This window comes from Vicugna pacos, chromosome 35 (genome assembly GCF_048564905.1).
Source record: "Vicugna pacos chromosome 35, VicPac4, whole genome shotgun sequence".
NCBI classification, from domain to species: Eukaryota; Metazoa; Chordata; class Mammalia; order Artiodactyla; family Camelidae; genus Vicugna; species Vicugna pacos.
In genome coordinates, this window is record NC_133021.1 from 13605989 (window position 1) to 13626026 (window position 20038).

At 42.1% G+C, this 20038-nt stretch overlaps 1 protein-coding gene and 1 pseudogene across 5 annotated transcripts in view; one reads left to right on the forward strand and one right to left on the reverse strand.

The window, feature by feature from the left end:
• MCM10 (minichromosome maintenance 10 replication initiation factor) overlaps positions 1-20038 on the reverse strand; it is a 92032-nt gene that overhangs the window by 63726 nt on the left and 8268 nt on the right. For all 5 annotated transcript variants that reach the window (XM_072955062.1, XM_072955060.1, XM_072955061.1 and 2 more), the window contains 12 exons: positions 18762-18927; positions 17096-17263; positions 15816-15932; positions 12860-13059; positions 11370-11470; positions 10623-10733; positions 10418-10535; positions 8691-8919; positions 7444-7588; positions 6574-6692; positions 4565-4678; positions 1934-2079 (listed from right to left, as the gene is read on the reverse strand). In XM_072955062.1, the coding sequence (XP_072811163.1) occupies positions 1934-2079; positions 4565-4678; positions 6574-6692; positions 7444-7588; positions 8691-8919; positions 10418-10535; positions 10623-10733; positions 11370-11470; positions 12860-13059; positions 15816-15932; positions 17096-17263; positions 18762-18927 (1734 nt within the window). The remainder of the gene's footprint in view (positions 1-1933; positions 2080-4564; positions 4679-6573; positions 6693-7443; positions 7589-8690; positions 8920-10417; positions 10536-10622; positions 10734-11369; positions 11471-12859; positions 13060-15815; positions 15933-17095; positions 17264-18761; positions 18928-20038) is intronic.
• LOC116277062 (transcription initiation factor TFIID subunit 10 pseudogene) lies at positions 14550-15662 on the forward strand (annotated as a pseudogene).

Below are 20038 nucleotides of genomic sequence, written 5' to 3' on the forward strand. Positions count from 1 at the left end.
TTTAAGTGAGGCTGAAGTTTGGGCTTCTGGAAATAAATAACAACCACAATGAAATGAGCGAACAAAAAGGTAGTGAGAATGTCCTGCTGAGACCTTCTTGGGAAGACTAGGGGTGATTTTGAAATTGCCTCAAATTCCAAATTCAATTTCCAAATTCCAAATTCAACACCGTACAAATTATGTCCTTCAAGAATAACGCAATGAAGTTAGAAATTAACAAAAAAAAAAAAGAAAAAAGAAAAAGTTAATCCTATATATCTGAAAATTAAAACAATATTACTAATTCTTGGGTGAAAAAGGAAATCATCTAGTATGTTAAAAAATGTTTTTTTTTAAGTAAAAGTAGATTTATTTATAGAGACGTACACTCCAAAGACAGTGCAGGCCGTCTCAGAAGGCAAGAGAAAGGATAAGAGGTGCGGGGCTGGGTGTTCAGATTAAAGAAAAAGTAGATACACACTCCATAGACAGAGTGCAGGCCATCTCAGAAAGTGAAAGGCGTTAAGAGGCCCAGGATGTTAAAGAATACTTTTAACTACATCAAACTTTGCAGCCTGAGTTTAAGCTTTAAACTCCTTTATTCTGAAGAAGTACAGAAAAGGGTAGAAAGCAAACCCAAAGAAATGAGAAGGGCAGAAAGATAAGGGCAGAAATCAATAAAACATGAAGAAAATCAATAAACACTTAGAAAACCAAAAGATGGTTTTCTGAAAAGGTTAATGGAATCAAGAGATTTCTGTTAAGGTTGATCTTGAAAAAGAAAAGAAAAAAAAGAACAAAATATAGTAAATACCCATTAATAAAAATTAGCAACTAATAGACTGAAAAAAAGTATATTAGGGACAACTAAATGTTAATAAATTTGACAAACTAAGTGAAATGGATTCCTAGAAAAATATAAAATGCTGAAACTGGCAGAAGAGAGACCATGAAATCGATAATCAAAGCCACCTCCCCCCTCAAAAACAGGGCCTAAATAATTTTATGACTGAGATTCATTAAACTTTCAAGAAATAATTGCTATTTAATATAAATTACTTCAGAAAGCTGCCTGATTCATTTTATAAGGCTCATATATCTTGGTTCCAAAACCAGGTTAAGTCTATACAAGAAAAAAAGGTCAAATTTACTTATGAAGATAGGTAAAAAATTCACATATAAAATATTAGCTAACTGACTATACCAGTGTACTAATATTAAAAAATCATGAAGAGAAGTAGGGTTAACCAAGGAATGAAAGAAAAGTTTGATTTAGGAAAATTTAACAATGGAATGCACCACGATGATATAGGAAAATAAAATCACACAGTGAAGAACAGATACCTAACAATGATGACAGTGAGTGAGGAAGGGGACAGAGAAACACAAAAACGAAGAGGGTGCTGGATGGGCCAGTGACTGTTCTACAAACTGCGGTGCGATCGTCCACCCCGAACTCCACAGGTACTGTTCAGTGTGTTCTACATGACCCGTGCCCCCTGAGCAGTCAAACCAGCAGCTCTGCCTCTATCTGAAATCCCCCTCAAAGTAAAAGCAAAAAGTCCCTTAAAACACACATACTCACATATTTAAAAAACGTGAATAACTCCTTACAGTGGAGGAAACAAACTCCCTATGCGAGCCCGCCACACACACACACTGGTCACCAACCCACCCTACCCAGGCTCCGTTTTTTTATTCAACAAACATTTCTGATAACTACTGTGCACCGGGCACAATATTAAGCGAGTACTGGGGACACCACCATGAAAGACGCAGGGTCCCCCACCTCCAGGAGTGTTCAGGGATGTCCAGGAGCTGCAAGGGGCACAGAACAAGGTTGACCCTCCCTGGGTGGAGGATGCCCAGAGTCCCCAGGGAAAAGCCATCACACAGGAATGGGGAAAATGTTCAAGGGGGTGGATGGGACCAAGAACCCTGGCGATTCTCATACCTGCAGTGCTTCTGGGGGAGCCTGTCCAGGGAGATACTTCTGTTTCCACAGGGACACTTGAAAAACCTCTTCACACCGTCATGCCAGTGGTAGTTGTGCTGCTCACTGACGCAGGTCTCCAAGGGCTTGAAGTGGGTGTATGCACACTGCATGAAACCAAAGGAATGCACATGTCTGGTCAACAGCTGAGGGACAGCAGCACTATTTACAGCAGACAGGACATGGAAGCAACCTAAATGTCCATCGACAGATGATGGGATAAAGAAGCTGTGGTATATATGCATAATGGAACACTCCTTAGCCATTAAAAAAAGAATTAAAAAATGCCATTTGCAGCAACATCGATGAACCTGGAGATCGTCATTCTAAGTGAAGTAAGCCAGAAAGAGAAAGACAAATACCATAGATATCACTCATACCTGGAATCTTAAAAAAAAAAAAAAGACACAAATGAACTTACTTACAAAACAGAAACAGACTCACAGACATAGAAAACAAACTTACAGTTACCAAGGGAGAATGAGGGTGGGGAGGGATAAACTGGGAGTTTGAGATTTACAGATACTAACTAGTATATGTAAAATAGATAAACAACACGTTTCTTCTGTACTGCACTGGGAACTGTATTCAGTATCCTGTAGTAACCTATAATGAGGAAGAATGTATGTACGTATATGGATGATCGAAACATTACGCTGTACACCAGAAATAGACACAACACTGTAAACTGACTAGGCTTCAATAAAAATAAACAAATAAACAAAAACAAAACAACAAAACAGAGCACTGAAGGGGAAACGGGCCAGCTGCTGCGAGGCAGTCTGTTCCTGAGGACTTCTGTCCTCTCCTCGCCACCAGCAGCCACCAGCGGAGCTCCCCTCTCATTCCCCAGCTGCACTGATCTGTGTGACCCCTTGACGTTCCTCCTCCTGATACCACTTTTCCTCACATCTCCAGCCTGGCCAGGTGTGAGATACACAGCCACCTTTCGTGGCATCAAGACGATGGCTAGGGCCAAGGGAGAAAAGGACTGAGAGCCTCTGCCCAGCTGTGGCCGGTCTGTCCTGCACTCACTCTCGTCTCTGGTTGCAAGACCGCAGACCCTAGGCATGGGGTCTGTTTAGGGAGGATCATCAGCTGCTCTTTCATTTTTCTCTTCTAAGGCCTCCGAAAAGGATAGAAGCTTATTACTACTCCTATTTCATAAATAGCAAAACCAAGACAGACATTAATAATTCACTTTTAATGCTGATCTTCAAAAGGATTGAAAAGAACAAGAAATGGTGGGAGAAGGTTGAAGCAGGGCCAGGACAGTGTGGTGTAATTTCTGGTAATCACACTGCATCTGGAAGAACAACTCTTGGCCTTGGCAACCTCAAAGAGGGCAGAGCAGAGTGGTGTACCACCTGGGGTAGGCAGAATAATCCCCCGAAGTCATGCACACCCTAGTCCCTGGAACTGTAAGTATGCTATGTTACACGGCAAAAGGAATTCAGGTTGCAGATGGAATTAAGGTCGCTAATCAGTTGATTTTAAGACTGAGCAATTATCCCTATAGTCCAGGTGGGCCCAGTGGAATCACAAGGGTCCTCAAGAGTGGAAGTGGGACATGGGGGAGGAGGTCAAAGCAATGTGATGAGAGGATTCAACCAGCCGTCGCTGGCTCTGAAGATGGAGGAAGGGGCCACAAGCCAAGGGATGCATGTGAGCTTGAGAAGCTGGGAAAGGCAAGGACACGGATTCTCCCCTAGAGCTTCGACACACCATACTGACACCTGGATTTTACCCCAGTGACACTCAGACTTCTGACCGACAGAACTGTAAGATAAACTTGTGCTGTTCTAGGCCACCCAGTTGGTGGTATTTGTCACAGCAGCAACAGGAAACAAACACACCAGCTCCGTGCCAGTACAGCCATGTTGGCAGAGTAGAAGCTGTCCTCCGAGGTGAATGTTTTCCTGATGCTCCAGGGTCCCCACTTTCTCAAGGAAGCAGCTGGTTCAGGGCCACCCCCTATCACGTAAACAGAATCTAAGGTTCTCAAAGTAAAGATAGAGGAAACTGTACCTGCTAAGCTAAGCCTCTCCTTCCTCTTACAGGTGCCCATGAGGCCACTTAGCCACGTAGGTGTATTTAGAAGACATGAAGGAGTAGAGCTCAGCAAACAGTTTTTTTTTATTACTGTTGAGGAATAGAGGATTTTGAATTTTCTAACAGACTCAGCGAAAAATTCTGCAGCGACAATAATACAATTTACACTCTGCTTTGAGAGCCCATCTAGTAGGCGAGGCCCTGAGTAGAAGGGGACAACAGGCTGAGGATAGGATAAAATTTGAGAAGAGCTAAGACTACCTGGGCCCAATGGTCCAAGGGGAAGAGGCTCATCCACAGAACTGGGACCTGTGGTCAAATGGGGAGCATCTCACTACAAATGCTGCCATCGGAGCTTGGTGGCCAGGTCATGGGAAGCCAGGTCCTGGGCTGTGGCAGGCTGTTTAGTTTCCAGCCTAATTACATGAGCTGGACAGGATGCCAGTCACAAGACGTGCCCCCCAATGCCACAGAGGCTCCATGTCCTGCCGAGTCATGAGCCCCAGACAGGCCGCGGTGGGAGCCGTCCCCTGCACTCACCGTCTTGCATGTCACTACCCGACATTTCACCTCCCGGATGCTTCTCATCTTTTCTTCCATTTGTTCTTTCTTCACCAGGGGCTCAAAATACTGTTCCTGCAGCTCAGCCTCAGCCTGGAAGGATAAGCATCCAGAAGACCGTGGACCAAATCTGATATATACTCAGGCAGCTGTTTAATAACAATCAAATCAGAACTGAAGAGACAAGCTAAGTGTACAAGGACACTTGATTGTGGCTCATCGAACTGCAACTCAAAAGATGGTTAAGTAGAAACAAGCCCTTAACAAGCAAAAAGAAGATATGAAAGGATTTGGTGATTTGTAAAACGCTAAATACAAATTTAAACTACTAACGTGATTAAGAATGTCATCAGGTCAAGTGTGCACTGGAAGGGGATCACTTCAACTGTGCCAGTGCAGACTCGGCTGTGGGAGGTGCCAGACGCCTCCCCAGTGATGACACCGACCACTCGGTACTGTTCTCCAGAACGAGCACCTGGTAGGCGCCACCCCTGCTTGTCTGAACAACGGGTAGAAGGTGTGAGGGCAGAGACATATTCACAGCAGGACGTGGTCCCAGCTCTGGAGCCAGCACAGCTGGACAAGGCAGGGAGCATGAGGCCTTTAGTGCCGCAAGAGCCAAGGAGCTCAGCTCTACAGTCTTTCAGGGTCTGCTTGAGCACCTCTCCTGACTGAGTCCCAAGTCCAGTAGAAAGATGTAACATAAAACTGCCCATTAGTCACTTGTTAATGAAAAGAAGGGCAGATCATTCAGAGTACTGGCACTAAATGGGGGACATTTTGAAAATTTCCAGGAGCGCTTTTTTTGTTACTCCAGTGACTGCTACCCTCACTACTGGCAAGCACCAGGGATGCTACACCTTCTGCAGTGCATGGAACAGGTCCTCATGCATCACAGAATTGTTCTGCATGTTCTACCCTGGCATCCATGTGGATGAAAAACCTGACATAACCCTGGAACCTAACAGCTTTATATACAACCTACAACACTTATGCATCATTTTAATATACATGGACTATTCCAAAGGTGCAACCAGACAACTCCTGTGGATGTTGAGGGACAACTGAGCTTTGATGTCTTCAAAAGTTTCCTAGGACTATTCACTGTTTAAAAAAATAAATTACATTGTCAAAGAAATCGGTCCATGGTATTAAGTTACCAAGAAAATGCATCTATTGAGTCCTCATCTCTAGCTGTCTGGTAAATCCACTTACACACATGTGCAAGTCCACGCCTCTGACCACTTCATTATTTCTTCAAGGGCAGTTGTGCCCATGTATTTCACGTAATGAAATACATATTTTTTTATCATAAACATTTTCCCCTTTCCCTCTTTGTATTATAGCTAGGCTATTATATTGATATTTTTGAAATTACTAGGTAGGTAATTTATATTATCCACAAATTTAGTTTCAGAATAATAAGGGAACAATACAAAATACTTGTTATTAAAAAGGGGCATTGTGAATGCTGGGTTGATTAATTATTGATTTAGAGCATTTAAAGTATAATATAAAAATGTATGAATGGAAAAATCCTTTCCCCTACTGCAAGGCAGAAAACAGTAGGTTGTGGAGAGCCATTCAGACATAACTTCACAGTCATAATTACATGTAAACATTTTAAAAATTAGTTAACTACTGAAAATTGAAATACAGTTGACTTAATAGTATATTAGTTTCAAGTGTATAGTATAGTAATTCAATATTTTTACAGACTATACTCCACATAAAGTTATTTAAAAGCACTGACTAAAATATTTTATAATACTGAAGTCAACTTAAATAATGTTGAATGATATCCTTCAGTGCAACAAAGGCAAAGCTAAACTCTATTAGCAATATTTCTATTCTTCAAAACAAACTCAAACAAACTGACGCACAGCTACGTCTTGGTCGAGGTAACAGGAACAGACTCTGGTCCCACGACAAAGCGCCTGAGTCTGAGGAAGTCCCCGTCACCTCTGACCCCCTGGGCTCTTTCTTACCTCTTTTAGGATCCCCGTGTGCCTCGATTTCGCTTTTAGAATTGTCTGGAATTCCTCTGATTCCAGGTAGGCGAGCTGTTCTCTCCTCTTCTTTCTGGCAGGCTCCAGTCCACCCTCAGCTAGAGCAGAAAGAGAAGGCCTGAGCCTTTCCAGAGGAACGTTGGGGAGCCGGCGAGCCTCGCTGGCTCAGCTGCCCCACTCTCTCTGCCTTTGCCCACGAGGCCCTTCAAACTGAACTGACCCCACATGGAGCAGCAAAGGAAGGCTCTTAAAAGAAACGAGCTGAGAAGTACAAACTAGAATATGGGGTGTGTGTACCCGCACACGCTCGTGTGTCTGGCAGATTTGATCTCTAGATTAGAATCTCTTTTTCACCTTAAAACAGGAGCCAATTATGGTCTAACAACAACAAAGAAATTCCTACTTACAAACTGATGTTCAAATGACACTGCCATCCCAGTACTTCCATTAAAAAAGTAAATAAGTAAGTCTAATTACCTCCCCCTCCAAACAAACAAAAACAAAAAAAAACAAAAAAAACCCAGTCAGCTTCAGTTTTAAAAATAAAAATTGGACAATTTAAAACAAAGAAATTCTACTTCTTTCAAAGCAAATCTTTATAGTGATACATATGTACAAAGATCCAATGAGTAATCTCAAGTTTTCACATTATGCGGAATTTCAGTTTAACTTAATGTGACTATAAAAAAAAATCAGTTTTAGCTGCAGAAATTCTACTCAGGTACTGTCCATAGAGGTAAACTGAAGTAAAACACCGGCTTTTGATGTCAGGGAGGCTGGTTATGTCTTAGAACGTTTCCTTCGTGAGTCATGTCTCTTTCCCATCACCAAGTCTGAAATTTCCAGTACCTTGAGGAGAAAGTACGCTGCTCGTTTCTGCACGTTCCTTCACTTCCAGGACATCCTGTGGTTTCTTTAGTTTCTTCTTAATGCTATTTGGGTCTGTTTTTTGAAGAATCTGGCCCTTTGCCCTTAATTTTGTTATAGCAGCTAACTAGAAAAAAGGAAAAGCGAGGGAGATGAAAATCTAAAAGATGACACAGACAAACATCTGGAGCTTTGCACCCCTTTCCAGTGATTAACCAGTGAATTCTGGCTGTTCTCAAACATAAATTAGCAAAGTATACCTTCATTTAACTTAGCATTATTAACACAATTATTAAAGTTTAAGAGAATGGAAGATAGGCCTCTAAGTTACTGAACCAAGTCTCAGTATGTTTAAATATCAATAGTTAGTTTAACATCAGCTAGTCTGTAGGCTTTCAGACCCCCAGAGGAACAACATAAACATTGTGGAAGTGTGTTTCAGGACGGACAGCATTAGGGCAGAGTTCCAACTCTGCCACTAACTAGTTTATAACCTGACTTAACTGTTCAGCCTCAGTTTCTACCTTTACAAAATGGGAATGGCAGAGCACTAACCTACCTTTTAGGATTGTGGCTGTAAGGATAAAATGAGGTAAAGCACGTACTGCACACAGCACACAGCATGTACACAAATACCACAGGGACAGAGTAACAGTATATACACGTGTCATCGCTATTATTATCACTGCAGGGGCGGCTTTAGCTTGCAGCTAGCCTCTGCCCTTCATGCGGTTCCAGCTGCTAACTGGGACAAAGAGGAGACAGGCTCAAGGCAAGGACTCAGGGTGACTCGGGGGGTCCCCACCACCCCCAACTCCCACTTCAATCAGGGCAACTTAGCTTCCATCTGTCTACAGAATAGGCTTGTGTCAGATTCCTTTTAGAGAAAGATTCTTTAAACCACTATTTGACAATTCAATGGCCTCAACAATTCCAAGCATGTTTCCCCCTAATACTGGTGTCTCCAACTGTAAAACAGTATCTTCGAGGCTACCTCCTACAGTCTGACAGCAAACAGTCCGAAGATAATGGCTAATTTTCTTGGATTAAACTAATAGCACTAAATTGACACCTATTATCATCTCAAATTCCTTTGACTCTAATTATCACGATCAATAAATAGGTATGAGGTGTCAGTCTTTCCTGGTCACAAGTATGTAAAATTTGAAACTCCACCCACATCTCACAGAATGATAATTCAGGTGGTGAACAAACTAGATGCCAGCTACCTTTTTGGCTTCTGCTAACGCACTCAGTTTCGGTCTTGGTGGCGGTGACTCATCAAAAAAGAGGACGTCGTCTCCTTCTGAGATGCCTCTTGCAAGCTTGGGCGTCTGTGTGGCTGGGGCTCCTTCCATCCTGGGGAACTCAGCTCCCATTGGGGGAGAGCGCAAAGGGGGCTGCAGAGAGGAGGAAGGCGCAGCCAGGCTCTTCACCTCACTCGAGCTTTGGAGAAATCTTTAAGGAAACGGGCAGTCACAAACTACGTGAGCACAAAACATACAGACTGGGAGACTGCAGGCAGGCCACCAGCTGCTAAGCAGTTGGTAGTAAAATAATTTTCCCTCCTTGGTTACTAATTCTGATTAGCACACAGTAAAAACAATACTAGCCTCATTAACTCTGCAGTTAATTGATTTTCAGTTAACTCTTCAGTTAATTAATTATCTCACCAGTTTAGAACTGATTACTATTTGTATTGACTGGCTTTCCAGCGGGTGCTGCCGATGGGGCATAGCCCTGAGGCAAGCTGCAGACTGTGCTCTCAGCCCTCTAGTTAGAGCTGGATCCTTCAGGAACTCACTGAATCGCTCTGTATTTTGTTTACTCTACTGAGAAGAGATAATGTGTGCAATACGTTTGGAAGTCCTAACACAAAGGAGCTATAATTCACACGGTGACTATTTTACACATGGTTTTCAAGGGCTCCTTAAAAACAACAAACGTCAGGAAGCATCCAGTCCAAAGCCCTCAAAAGAGATGAAGTCCCCACTGCTCATAAGTGACAGGCTCAGGACTGGTATCAGGTAACCCCGGCGCAGTATTCTTTTCGTGACCACACACCTACTCCTGGAAGCTCCAGGATGAGTTTGCAAACTGTCTATCAGATCCTGCCGAGATAACGTTTTGTTTGGCCAGCAAATTCTGAAAAACTTCAAACTGTAATGCCTGGAAACTGACAGGTGCTCTTCACTTCCTACAAGGTCCACAGCTCCATGTATATTTTTATGTCCATACCTATATATTCTATCCTTCAGCACCCAGAGTTGGGACAGATAATGGCTCAACATTGGAGAACAGGGAGGTGTGACTTCTCTCTGGCTTTCAGTTACATTAGTCGTAAGACAAGGATAAAAACACCTGGTAGATTACGGGAAGGACCAAACGAGACACGTACACTGTGTAAAACACGGTGTTCAGCGCACGCTGGGTGCTGTAAACAGTAGTTCTTATTACTATTCAGACAACCTAAAGCCAAGAGTCTTTGATTTGTTTACCTTCCACACCCATTTCCACTTGATTTTGCCTCTAAAAAGACTCTCCATGTTCAGTGCCTCATTTTTATTGCTGACCTGAACAAATGCAAAATCTACACATTGGCTTAGCCTGTAACTAAAAACCTACCTGGGGCAAAACTGAGAAACTGGTGCTAAAGAGGTTAACATCTACTTTCCCTGTTCACAAACTCCTTACACATCACTCCTTCCTCTTTTCCACAGTGAGGTTAATTACTGCACCCTGTGGCCCTTGGTCTCAGGATGCACAAGTCAGAAATACATCACTTTAAGTGCCATCTATTTAGGTTATGTTAAAATTATCTTTTAAAGACTTTCAAAGTTAAGAAAGTAGTCAACCACCCCAAATCCAAAGCCACATTTTTGAACTCTATTAAGACATTCTCAGGATTCCTGAGATGAATTATCTAAACAGGAAATATTAACTCTATTACTCCCACCGTTTCTGTATGTCTTCTGATTTCTTTTTTCGTATCTCTAGCATACGCTGCTTCTGTTGCTTCAAGAGGGCTGATGCTGAGATAGACTGGAAAGCAGGTTTCAGGCTCCCCATGGTCCCTAAAACACAAGCCACAGGCTGAGGGGGTTCTGCGAGGCTGTGGGAACCCAGGTGTGGACACCAGGGCAGGGACAGGCTGACTCTACCTGATGACGTGGCTTTGGCTAAATGATGTTTCAAGTTTCTGGCTCCACAAGTAGGCAAGTCCATCAGTTCCCTGAATTCCTCAGAGCATGACAAGCTCTTCTGGGGTACTCCTGGAATATGCAAACATCAGCTTTAGAGGACTCAAAATTCAGACTATTTTATGTCATGTGACATCACTTTTTAAACTCTGCTTTTGTAACTTGGTCCTTTGTAAATGAAGAAGATGAAATAACAAGTGAAAAGAGAATCCTTAACCTCTAACATCAGACCAGTAGGACTGCAAGGGTAAGACACATTTATCTTATTTTGAACACTGACTAGAATACCAGTATTTGTGGGGTCAATTCATACCCTACTTCTGGAATATGCACTATGGGTCCATGCTAGACCTTGACCACTTATCAACAGAGCCCCAAGGACAGGGTGGAGGTGGCACTCTCTGACCTAGACCTGCTTCAGCGAAAGATAACTGATGAGTTTGACTAGGAACTGACATTACTGATTCTAGTCCTGGACACTAAGAATTAGACCCAGATACAAGAAGACATTTTAAAAAGCATACCACGCAAAGACACAGCTAAGATTGATATGCTGTTATTTTCTTAAGATGCTGCCAACCAAGCTTGGTTCCTTCAGCTCAGGCCACATCATTCACTAAGCATAACGTACAGTAGGAATTAACCATTTTCAGTCCTAACTACATATTTAAGCCAGAGAAAGAAACATAGTATCGAGAAACTAGTTACCTAGTTTTTGTCGAGTTTCCTGAAGGATCAAGTCTGTGCCCTTAACCACCAGATTAGTCAAAGTGGTTTGAATCTTCTTTTTAGGCGCGACAGCAGCTGCACTGAAATGACAAGAGTCACCCCCTCAAAAAAGGAAAATCACCGAACTTCAGTGCTCCAGGAGGTAACGAAGGTGCAGAAGTAGTCATTTATTACAAACTGTTGAGGTTTCTCAAAGCGCACCAAGCACGCAGACTTCCATAATAACGTGGCCCTGCAGCATTCGTGGTGCGTGGATTGTCAGAGGTGTAAAACAACAGGCAGCCCACACCTCTGCCTGAAGACCATGCCAGGACAGCAAGTTGGCAAAAGAGAGGAAAAATATGCCAATACTTCGATCAAATAGTCTGGGATTTACCTAAGACCTATGCAAAAATTCAGAATATTAATGTAAGTTTTGTTTGTACTGTTAAAAGTTGGAAATACTATTGTTTATTCATGAGGAATTAAATTATCACATGCCATGTAAAAGAAGACAATGTAGCCACGAAAAATAAAGCTGTAAGTGACTCTTCCAAAAAAAAGAAAACCTCATCTTATGTGGGGAAAAAAGAACGTTGCAAAGTATAGGTTAATTTGATCTCATTTTATATTATTAAAAATGTACACATACAGGAATAAAAACCTAGAACCATATATACCAACAGTTATCTAGGTGGTGGGATTACAAATGGTTTTCACTGTCTACTTTTGGCTAAATTGTACATACATTTAAAAAAAAACCCAACATATGTGCATTGCTTTTTGCAATTTGCAAAAAAATACAGAAATTATTTTAAATCTTAAAAATATGCTTGATATTACAAAGCACAGAGGAAGTGAGAAGGAGTCCTCTAGCCCAATTTCTGCTGGATCGAGAGCAAAATCTATGTTTTGTTTTTGACCCAAGTGTAGCTCCCCTGAGCCAGGTCCCATGTGTCACATCCTCAGATGTGCTTTCTAGAGTCTGGTGACAAGGCCATCGATCACCTACTGCAGGGACTCTATGGAGAGGCTAAGGTCCCCCAAGGAGAGGCCATGGATACTGGCCTCAGAAGCATCCCAGTCCCCTGTGAGGCTTCCTAAATTAAATGTGGGTTCCAAGAGATAAGCAACCTCAGCCTAACGGTCATGAGGAAAATGATTTCAAAGATGTCAACACTATGATTAACACTCTCTAATGGCCACTCAGCCCTGACAAAGTTGTACTATTCATGTCAGAAGCCAAAGAGGAAGCATGGACTCCTTGTTAAAGACCACCGTGACCTGACTCAGAATCTCCGCCTTCTCAGTGTTTTCCTTTCTACCGGGGAATGGAAGACGCCCTCATGCACCTTGTTCCTGGCAGAGTGCTAAGAAAGATAAAACCCACTGAAGTCTTCCAGGCCTGGAACAGAAATGTACAACCGCTGGGTTTATCTTTAAAAACAAGCAAGACCTTCATCCCCAAAGCAGCCCTGAGAATGTCTCACATTGAGGCTGCATACGAGGCTGAAGACACGCCTCCGTAGTAAAAACCATCCTGACACAGCCGTTCCTTCAGACTGATGCCTTTGCGGGCGAACTTCTTTGGAATTCGGCCTCCAGAGAAGGTGGACTGCAGGTCGGCTCGCCTGGCGCTCAGCTTCTTGTACTGGGCCTGGATGTGATACTGACAGTACTCACAGTCGTTCTGGAAAAAGGAGGAATGGCTGCATCAGAGTTGGTACAATGTGCTGGGGACAAAGTTAACAGACACCGCTCCTTCCTCCCAGCCTCACAGAGAGCTATTCTGCGAGCAGAACCCTCCCTGCTGACTTCAGAGACCATTCGCAACGCACAGCTATGCAGCGACTACGGGAAAAAAGTTCTTCCCTAAACTCCTCTTAACACATTCTTTGGGTTAAAGAAAAAGTGGTATCATTCACTGCCTTCGCTCTCTTTCTACAGTGGAAATATAATCAGCTCTAGGATAAACTTAGAAAATGTTACGCTAAGTGAAAGAAGTCAGACACAAAAGGTCCCACGTGGTATGACTCCTTTTATAGCAAATATCCAGAGCAGACAAATCCACAAAGACAGAAAGCAGACCAGAGGTCACCAGGAAAGTGGTTACTTAGTCGGTGCGGGGAGTTTCCATGGGGTGACGAAAAGGTTTTGAAACTACAAGAAGCTGGTGGTTGCACAACAAAGTGAATACACTAAATATTACTCGTATGTACTTTTTAAAATGGTTAATTATATGCAATGTGAATTTTACCTCAGTAAAAGTTAAAAAAGAAAACCAGTTTCTAGTAAGGTAGTCTGTTTCTATGGTTGACTCTTGACAAATGCTACCCCTCAGTGAAAAGGAACAAAGAGAAACTATGTAGTATTGGTCTATCAGGTGACCCTCAGAAATGGCGACTAGGGAACTTTAATGGTCTAGCGCTTATGTGGAGATCTGTCAAGTATTTCATCCTGAGACCTCTTTTTCCAACTCTCTCTCTCCTTCCTATTTCCTGCTCACTAGTTCATCTGTTAGACAGGAATGAGGAAAATAAAGAAGAGATGAAACCAAAACCTGTCATTTAATCCTTCCTAAGAGCTCTAAGAAGTACCACTTCACAATCACTAGGATGGCTGTAATCAAAGACAGACAATACTAGGATGGCTGTAATCAAAGACAGACAATGACAAGTGTTGGCCAGAACGTAGAGAAACTGGAACCCTCAAATACTGCTGGGGAGAATGTGAAAGTCATTTTGGTGGTTCCTCGAAAGCCTAAACATAACAGATAACACAAGACCCAATAATTCCACCCCAGTTATATGCCAGAGGGAACTGAAAATGGACACCTACACAAAAACCTGTACATGAACGTTTACAGCATTATTCCTAACAGTCAAATGTGAAAACAACCCAATTCACCGTCCATCAGCCAATGAATGGATAAGCAGAATGTGGTTTATCCACACAATGAAATATTATTCAACCATAAAAAGGAACGAAGTGCTGATAAATGCTTTGTAGCAAGGATATAGCATAGATGAATCTTAAAAACATGCTAAGTGAAAGAAGCCAGACACAAAAGGCCACGTATTATGCAATTCCATTGTATGAAATATCCGGAACAGGCAAATCTACAGAGACAGAAAGTAGATTAGTGGTTACCAGGACCGGAGGGGAGAAGGGAATGGGGAAATGACTGCTAGTGGGTATGAGTTTTGTTTTTTTGAAGGGTATTGAAAATGTTCCGGTTCGCCACCTCTCCCACCGGCCCAATGAGCTGCAGCTGCTCCGGCACCGCTGCCCGCACTGCCCAGCACCGCTGCAGAGAACAAGGCCAGCCCTGTGGGGACAGCAGGGGGGCCTGGGGCTGGAGCTGTGGCAAGGGGCATGGGACCTGTGGTGGCACGGGCCGGGGAGCCAGCCGAGCTGTGCAGGGCGGCTCCAGTGTCGGTGGACGGCGCAGCGCCCCCGGAAGGTGCCATGTCTAATGGGGTTTACGTGCTGCCAAGCATGGCCAACCGAGACGTGAAGCTGGTGGTACCCAGCATGCCTCTGGTGGACCTCCTGATGCAGCTGGAGCATCACACGCCAATGATTCCCAATGCAGTGACTGGTTACTACCTGAACCATGCTGGCTTTGAGGCCTCAGACTCATGCATAATTCGGCTCATCTCCCTAGCTGCCCAGGAATTCACCTCAGATACTGCCAACGATGCCCTACAGCCCTGCAAAATGAAGGGCACAGCCTCTGGCAGCTCCCGAAGCAAAAGCAAGGACCATAAGTACGCTAACCACGGAGGACCTGACCCCTGCCCTCAGCGAGTATGCCATCAATGTGAATAAGCCTACTCCATCTGAGCCACCCAACCTAAATGGGCTTGTCTGTCCCCTTGTCTCCACACCAGCCTGTTTTCATAATAAACTTATTGGGAAAAAAAAAAAGAAAATGTTCTGAAATTATATAATGGTGATGGTTGTACAACTCCAAATAAATTAAAAACTACTAAGTTGTGCATTTTTTTTTTGGTGAATTATGCACAAGTCACAAGAGTGAATTGTCTGGTGTATGAATTCTATCTCAATAAACTTATTTGTTTTTTAAAAAAGAATTTCTAAGTAAAGATATAATAGAGCTAAATACTGACTAAAAGAAGGCTTCAGTGTATTTCATCATTAGTGTTTGATTTCTGGCACTAGAAAGAATTGAGGGCAAATTACAATTGTCTTCCTTATAACGCCTAGTCAGCTGGCAATAAAAGACCTTTCCTAAGAGGTTAAATCCTTCCCCTGCCCTCAGCTTTGTAAACTGGTCATTACACACACTCAATTGTCTCACTTTGATGCTTCCTGTTATGTGGGAACTCAGTTCCAAACAGGTCATTACAGCTAAAGTACCTATAATATATTCCTATTAGTTTCTTTCTTTAGCAAAACCACCCCAAGAAGGCTGAAACCAACCAAATTCACGGTCTGTGTACATGGTTCTCCATTCTTCTTCTTTGCTTTACAGGTTCCCAGGTCAAGAGCTTCCCCCATAATTAAGATCTTTTGAGGATGATCAATAGATAAGCACACCTGGAGAAAAGAGGCAGAGAGTTAAAAGCAGACAAAGGCATGGCCTTTCATCAGCAAGAATGGATATAACAGTTAGCCTGAGTTAAGCAGGCTTTTTATCCGTCTTATCAGTGCACAGGAATTTGAAGCCAGTGCTCTGTAAGATGGCTGTAGACATGGGAGGTGGAGTCGACACACTTAGTTCTCCACCCCTGTCCATTCCCTCCTGCGTCTTTCCTCTTAGAATCCAAATGCCCACCCTCAGGTGATGGATCCTGATGTGTTTCCCCAGCAGTCTTTACAGCTAGTGATGGTCACATGACCACACTCGGGCCAATGAGACTCAAGCAGGAGGCAGCTGGGAAGGCTGCTTTCTTGACAAAAGCAGAGCGAGGAGGCTGGCCTCCTTCCTGTCTTGGAGATGTGATGGCTAGCACTCCAAAGGTATCTCGTGACCAAGAGGAAAAGGCTGAGACTCACAGACACTGGCCCTGGCATCACTACACTGCCTATTTCTGGATTTTTTTACTATGTAAGAAAAATAAACCTCAGTATTTAACATTAAAAAGAAACTTCGGTGAAGTTTTTCTGTTACTTGCAGCCAAACACATTTCTAACCAACAGATGAAGATTTGTTTCCATTCTCACTCCTCCTGACGTAAATAATCTGTCAACAGAAGCAGCAGCTTCTTGCTGCGCCGTGGAGAACTTGTCTGTTTCTATTCACACTGCATCTAGCTTTGTAATTTACTAGAGCATCAGTAAGTAGTACCCTGACTCTAATGCTGCCTGAAAAGATGAAAATTCACAAGTTGCAGCTTTGGTGGTGCTAACGAATGGAGCAAAGTTCTCTCAACTATAAAACCTCACCTTCCCAGTGCCGCCATGCAAATTTACAAGATCTAAGGAGATTTGAGCCCAAGAGTTGAAAAAACTCCAGGAACCTTGGAATGAACTTGAGGAGATATAATGAAAAAAGTTGTTACAAAATACTCTAGAGTAGCCAAAAACTCAGAATACTGGCAGGTGAGGGATAAACAAGCAAACAAACAAAAAGTTTAATGGAGATAATATAAAAGCTTGACTTACTACCTGGAGGTATACCAATAAAAATATTTCTGATCAGCTAAGTTGTAAAGACCAAAAAAATTTAAAAAAATAAAAAACTGTGGAAAGACTATTACCTCTTCTGAACCATCCTTGGGCTTCATGGGGTTCGCGTTGAGCAGCCCTACGACCGTACCCTGCTCAGTCTTCCAGAGCTGTTTGTGAACCTCCCCAAACAAGAACAGCGACACGTACCGCGTCAGGTCACGAAGATCATTCAGTCGCCAGATGCTGAATGTTTTCCCCTGGAGCAAATATTTATTCTTGTTTTTAATAAATTTTGAACAATGGGTTAAACTGTCTCCATTTACGGTTCAAGTATTCTACTGTGAAAGATGTAAGTATAACCCACCCTGAATATGTAGTCATCAGAATGCCTGTTAATTATAAATTAATGGGCAAATTTGATACTGGAGTCTCTAATTCTTGGATCTAAATAGTCCAGGGGACAGCAATGCTTTTCTGATTTCACACCCAAGTACGCATACACACATGGACACACAATGTTAAAAGAACAAGGGAAGTGTGGCACTTCCATTTAAGAACTGATATAAATTTAGTAAATCTATTATTTATCACCAATTAATTATGTTATTAATATTAATAAGGAGGTTTCAGCTCAATGCTTCTAAATTTTTTCTTAGAAGAAAAAAGCATCATTTAAAGAAAACCAGTTGTGTTTAACTGTAAAGTTTTGGAAGTATTAAGAGATACGTGAAGAAATGCAACTCAAAATGCTGGCCACTTATGAACAACTTCTATGTTTACAGATTTTTTTTTTTTAAACAAAATAATTCAAACAACACTGAATCAAGCTATTCCACAGAGGCATCCCAGAGTGGGTACGGTTATAGGTTACAGTAAGTTATTGCATAGACTCAGTATTATAATTATTCTTTCGTGGATTTGTACAATCTATGGACAAGTTCAGATAAATTCCACACCTATTATTTCCATGTCATTATAGCCAGTGGTAGTGCAGTTAAGAACCTGAGTGAAAACCAGACTTGTTCACATTTACTGAGACAGAACAGGGCTAGAACGGGATTCAGAATCTGAAACTCAACCCTTGGTGTCAGAACTCACAAAAAATCTGAGGTTGGCCACGATCTAAATTAGAGAATGCGCATGATTAATTGCAGTATTTTAGAGAGAGACTTTTGAGATCAAAAGCCAGTTCCTTCATTTTATAGATAAGGAAATGGAGGTCCTTAAAGAAAGATCAAGGGTTACCCTAAGGCCACAAAATAATGTTCCTGTTATGCCTCAGTCAACTGCAATTTTAAAACCTGTTAGATCTTTTGTAATACCTATCAAATAAAATATGCCATCCTGTACTGGGACAGGTCAGCAATCCTGGAACTTCTGCGGTTGACATCTTATGCCTAGAAAGGCTCTCCAAAGGATTTGTGGACCTGGCCTCTTTGAGGACCTGCTCCTCCCCCACAAGAGGGATTACAGCATCAGGGGGCAACCACACACGTCACCAAACAACAAGTGAACTGAGTAAGAATGATGTGGACAATGAAAAGCCCAAGAGGCCTGTGCAACCAGGTCTTCTTTAAGCAGGGCCTTCCTTACATAGCTTTCCCTTGGGTACCCAATGATGGTGTGGCAACTTGGGAACTTACTAGCAATTATTTCCAAATGAAATACCAATGGGCTCTGGGTAACAAAACAAGAACCTGAGTCCCCACTGCCAATTTGTGATGAAGTAGCTGAGAAATTAATAAAATGGCTTACACTGTTAGAACTCTGTGGAGTGATTTTCTTCAGTATAACCCCAAATGTCACCCAGTCTATTTCTTCCAGTTTCTCACTTGCCATCTTTTCCTTGAGCTGAGATAGTCTGATCAGTTTCCGGCCAATCATTTTCTTGTTCATTTCTGTGGAGGATACTCGAGGCTTCCTAGGTCAAGAATCCAGCAATTAACAGATTATTATCCTAATAATGGATTACCTGGCATTGGAGTAGATTGGTTAGAAGAGGTGTTATGGACAGAAGTCTCTAAAATACCTGTTCTCAGGGAGGCTTAGTTATGCAGTATGGACAAGGAGCACCTTTTTACAGCAGATACAAATAAGATAATTTTTAAAGATATGTTTGCTTTTCCTTGGATCTAGAACTCGGCTTTATGTAGACAATAAAGACCACAAATTCTTTAGCTTCTTCTGAATTCTAATATAAAGTTATAACATCCTTTTAAAAATAATCTCTTGACTTTAATACAAAATTATGAATTGCTGTAAGTAGATAAGATATTTCAATTCCATCAACTCTGCAAGAATTTCAAAGGTTCTAATTATATCTTTTTAAAGCCATGTTTTCACATAATAAGTAAAAGCTTTGAATCCAGCTTTAATTAATATATTCTTGCTCCTAATGACTGGCCAAAAATTTGTGAGTTTGCAGGTCATTTTCCTCCAGTAGAATATTAATATCTGTTCTATGTTTGACCATATTACATACTCAAGGACAAGAGAAAACAGTCAGGAAAAAACATACTCTTTGACTTTTTCAGAAGTCTTCTGGAGTAGAAAGTCCACGAGCTAACTCTGACCAATGAAGAATATTCAAGAGGAAAACACCAGCATAGGTGGAAAAATCCTTTTCTTTGCCTAATTTCTGTGAGTTAATAAGTTGCTATCAGGAAACGATCCTTAGGAGTATTTTTAGAGTCTGAGGTTCAGGTAGAAGAATTATAGAGACTCAAACAATTCTGCAACCTCCTAAATTTGTAGGCCACTCAGAAGCTTTGGCTGAAGAGTTTCAATTTCGTCTACTTCCGGGCAACTCACATGAGCAGCACATTCACATCAGCAACATCTGTCATTATTATCTGCAGGGACATACAACTGGGAAATGGCTGGGGCAGGCAGTGTCATCTCAGGAGAGACATGTTTACCTTGAAAAAGATCCCTGAAGCCCCCTCAGTGAGCTTTTACTGTACTCCATCCCTCAGGCTCTGCCTCAAATGTAATTAGGATACTGAACATTTTTTCAAATTTTGAAGAGTACA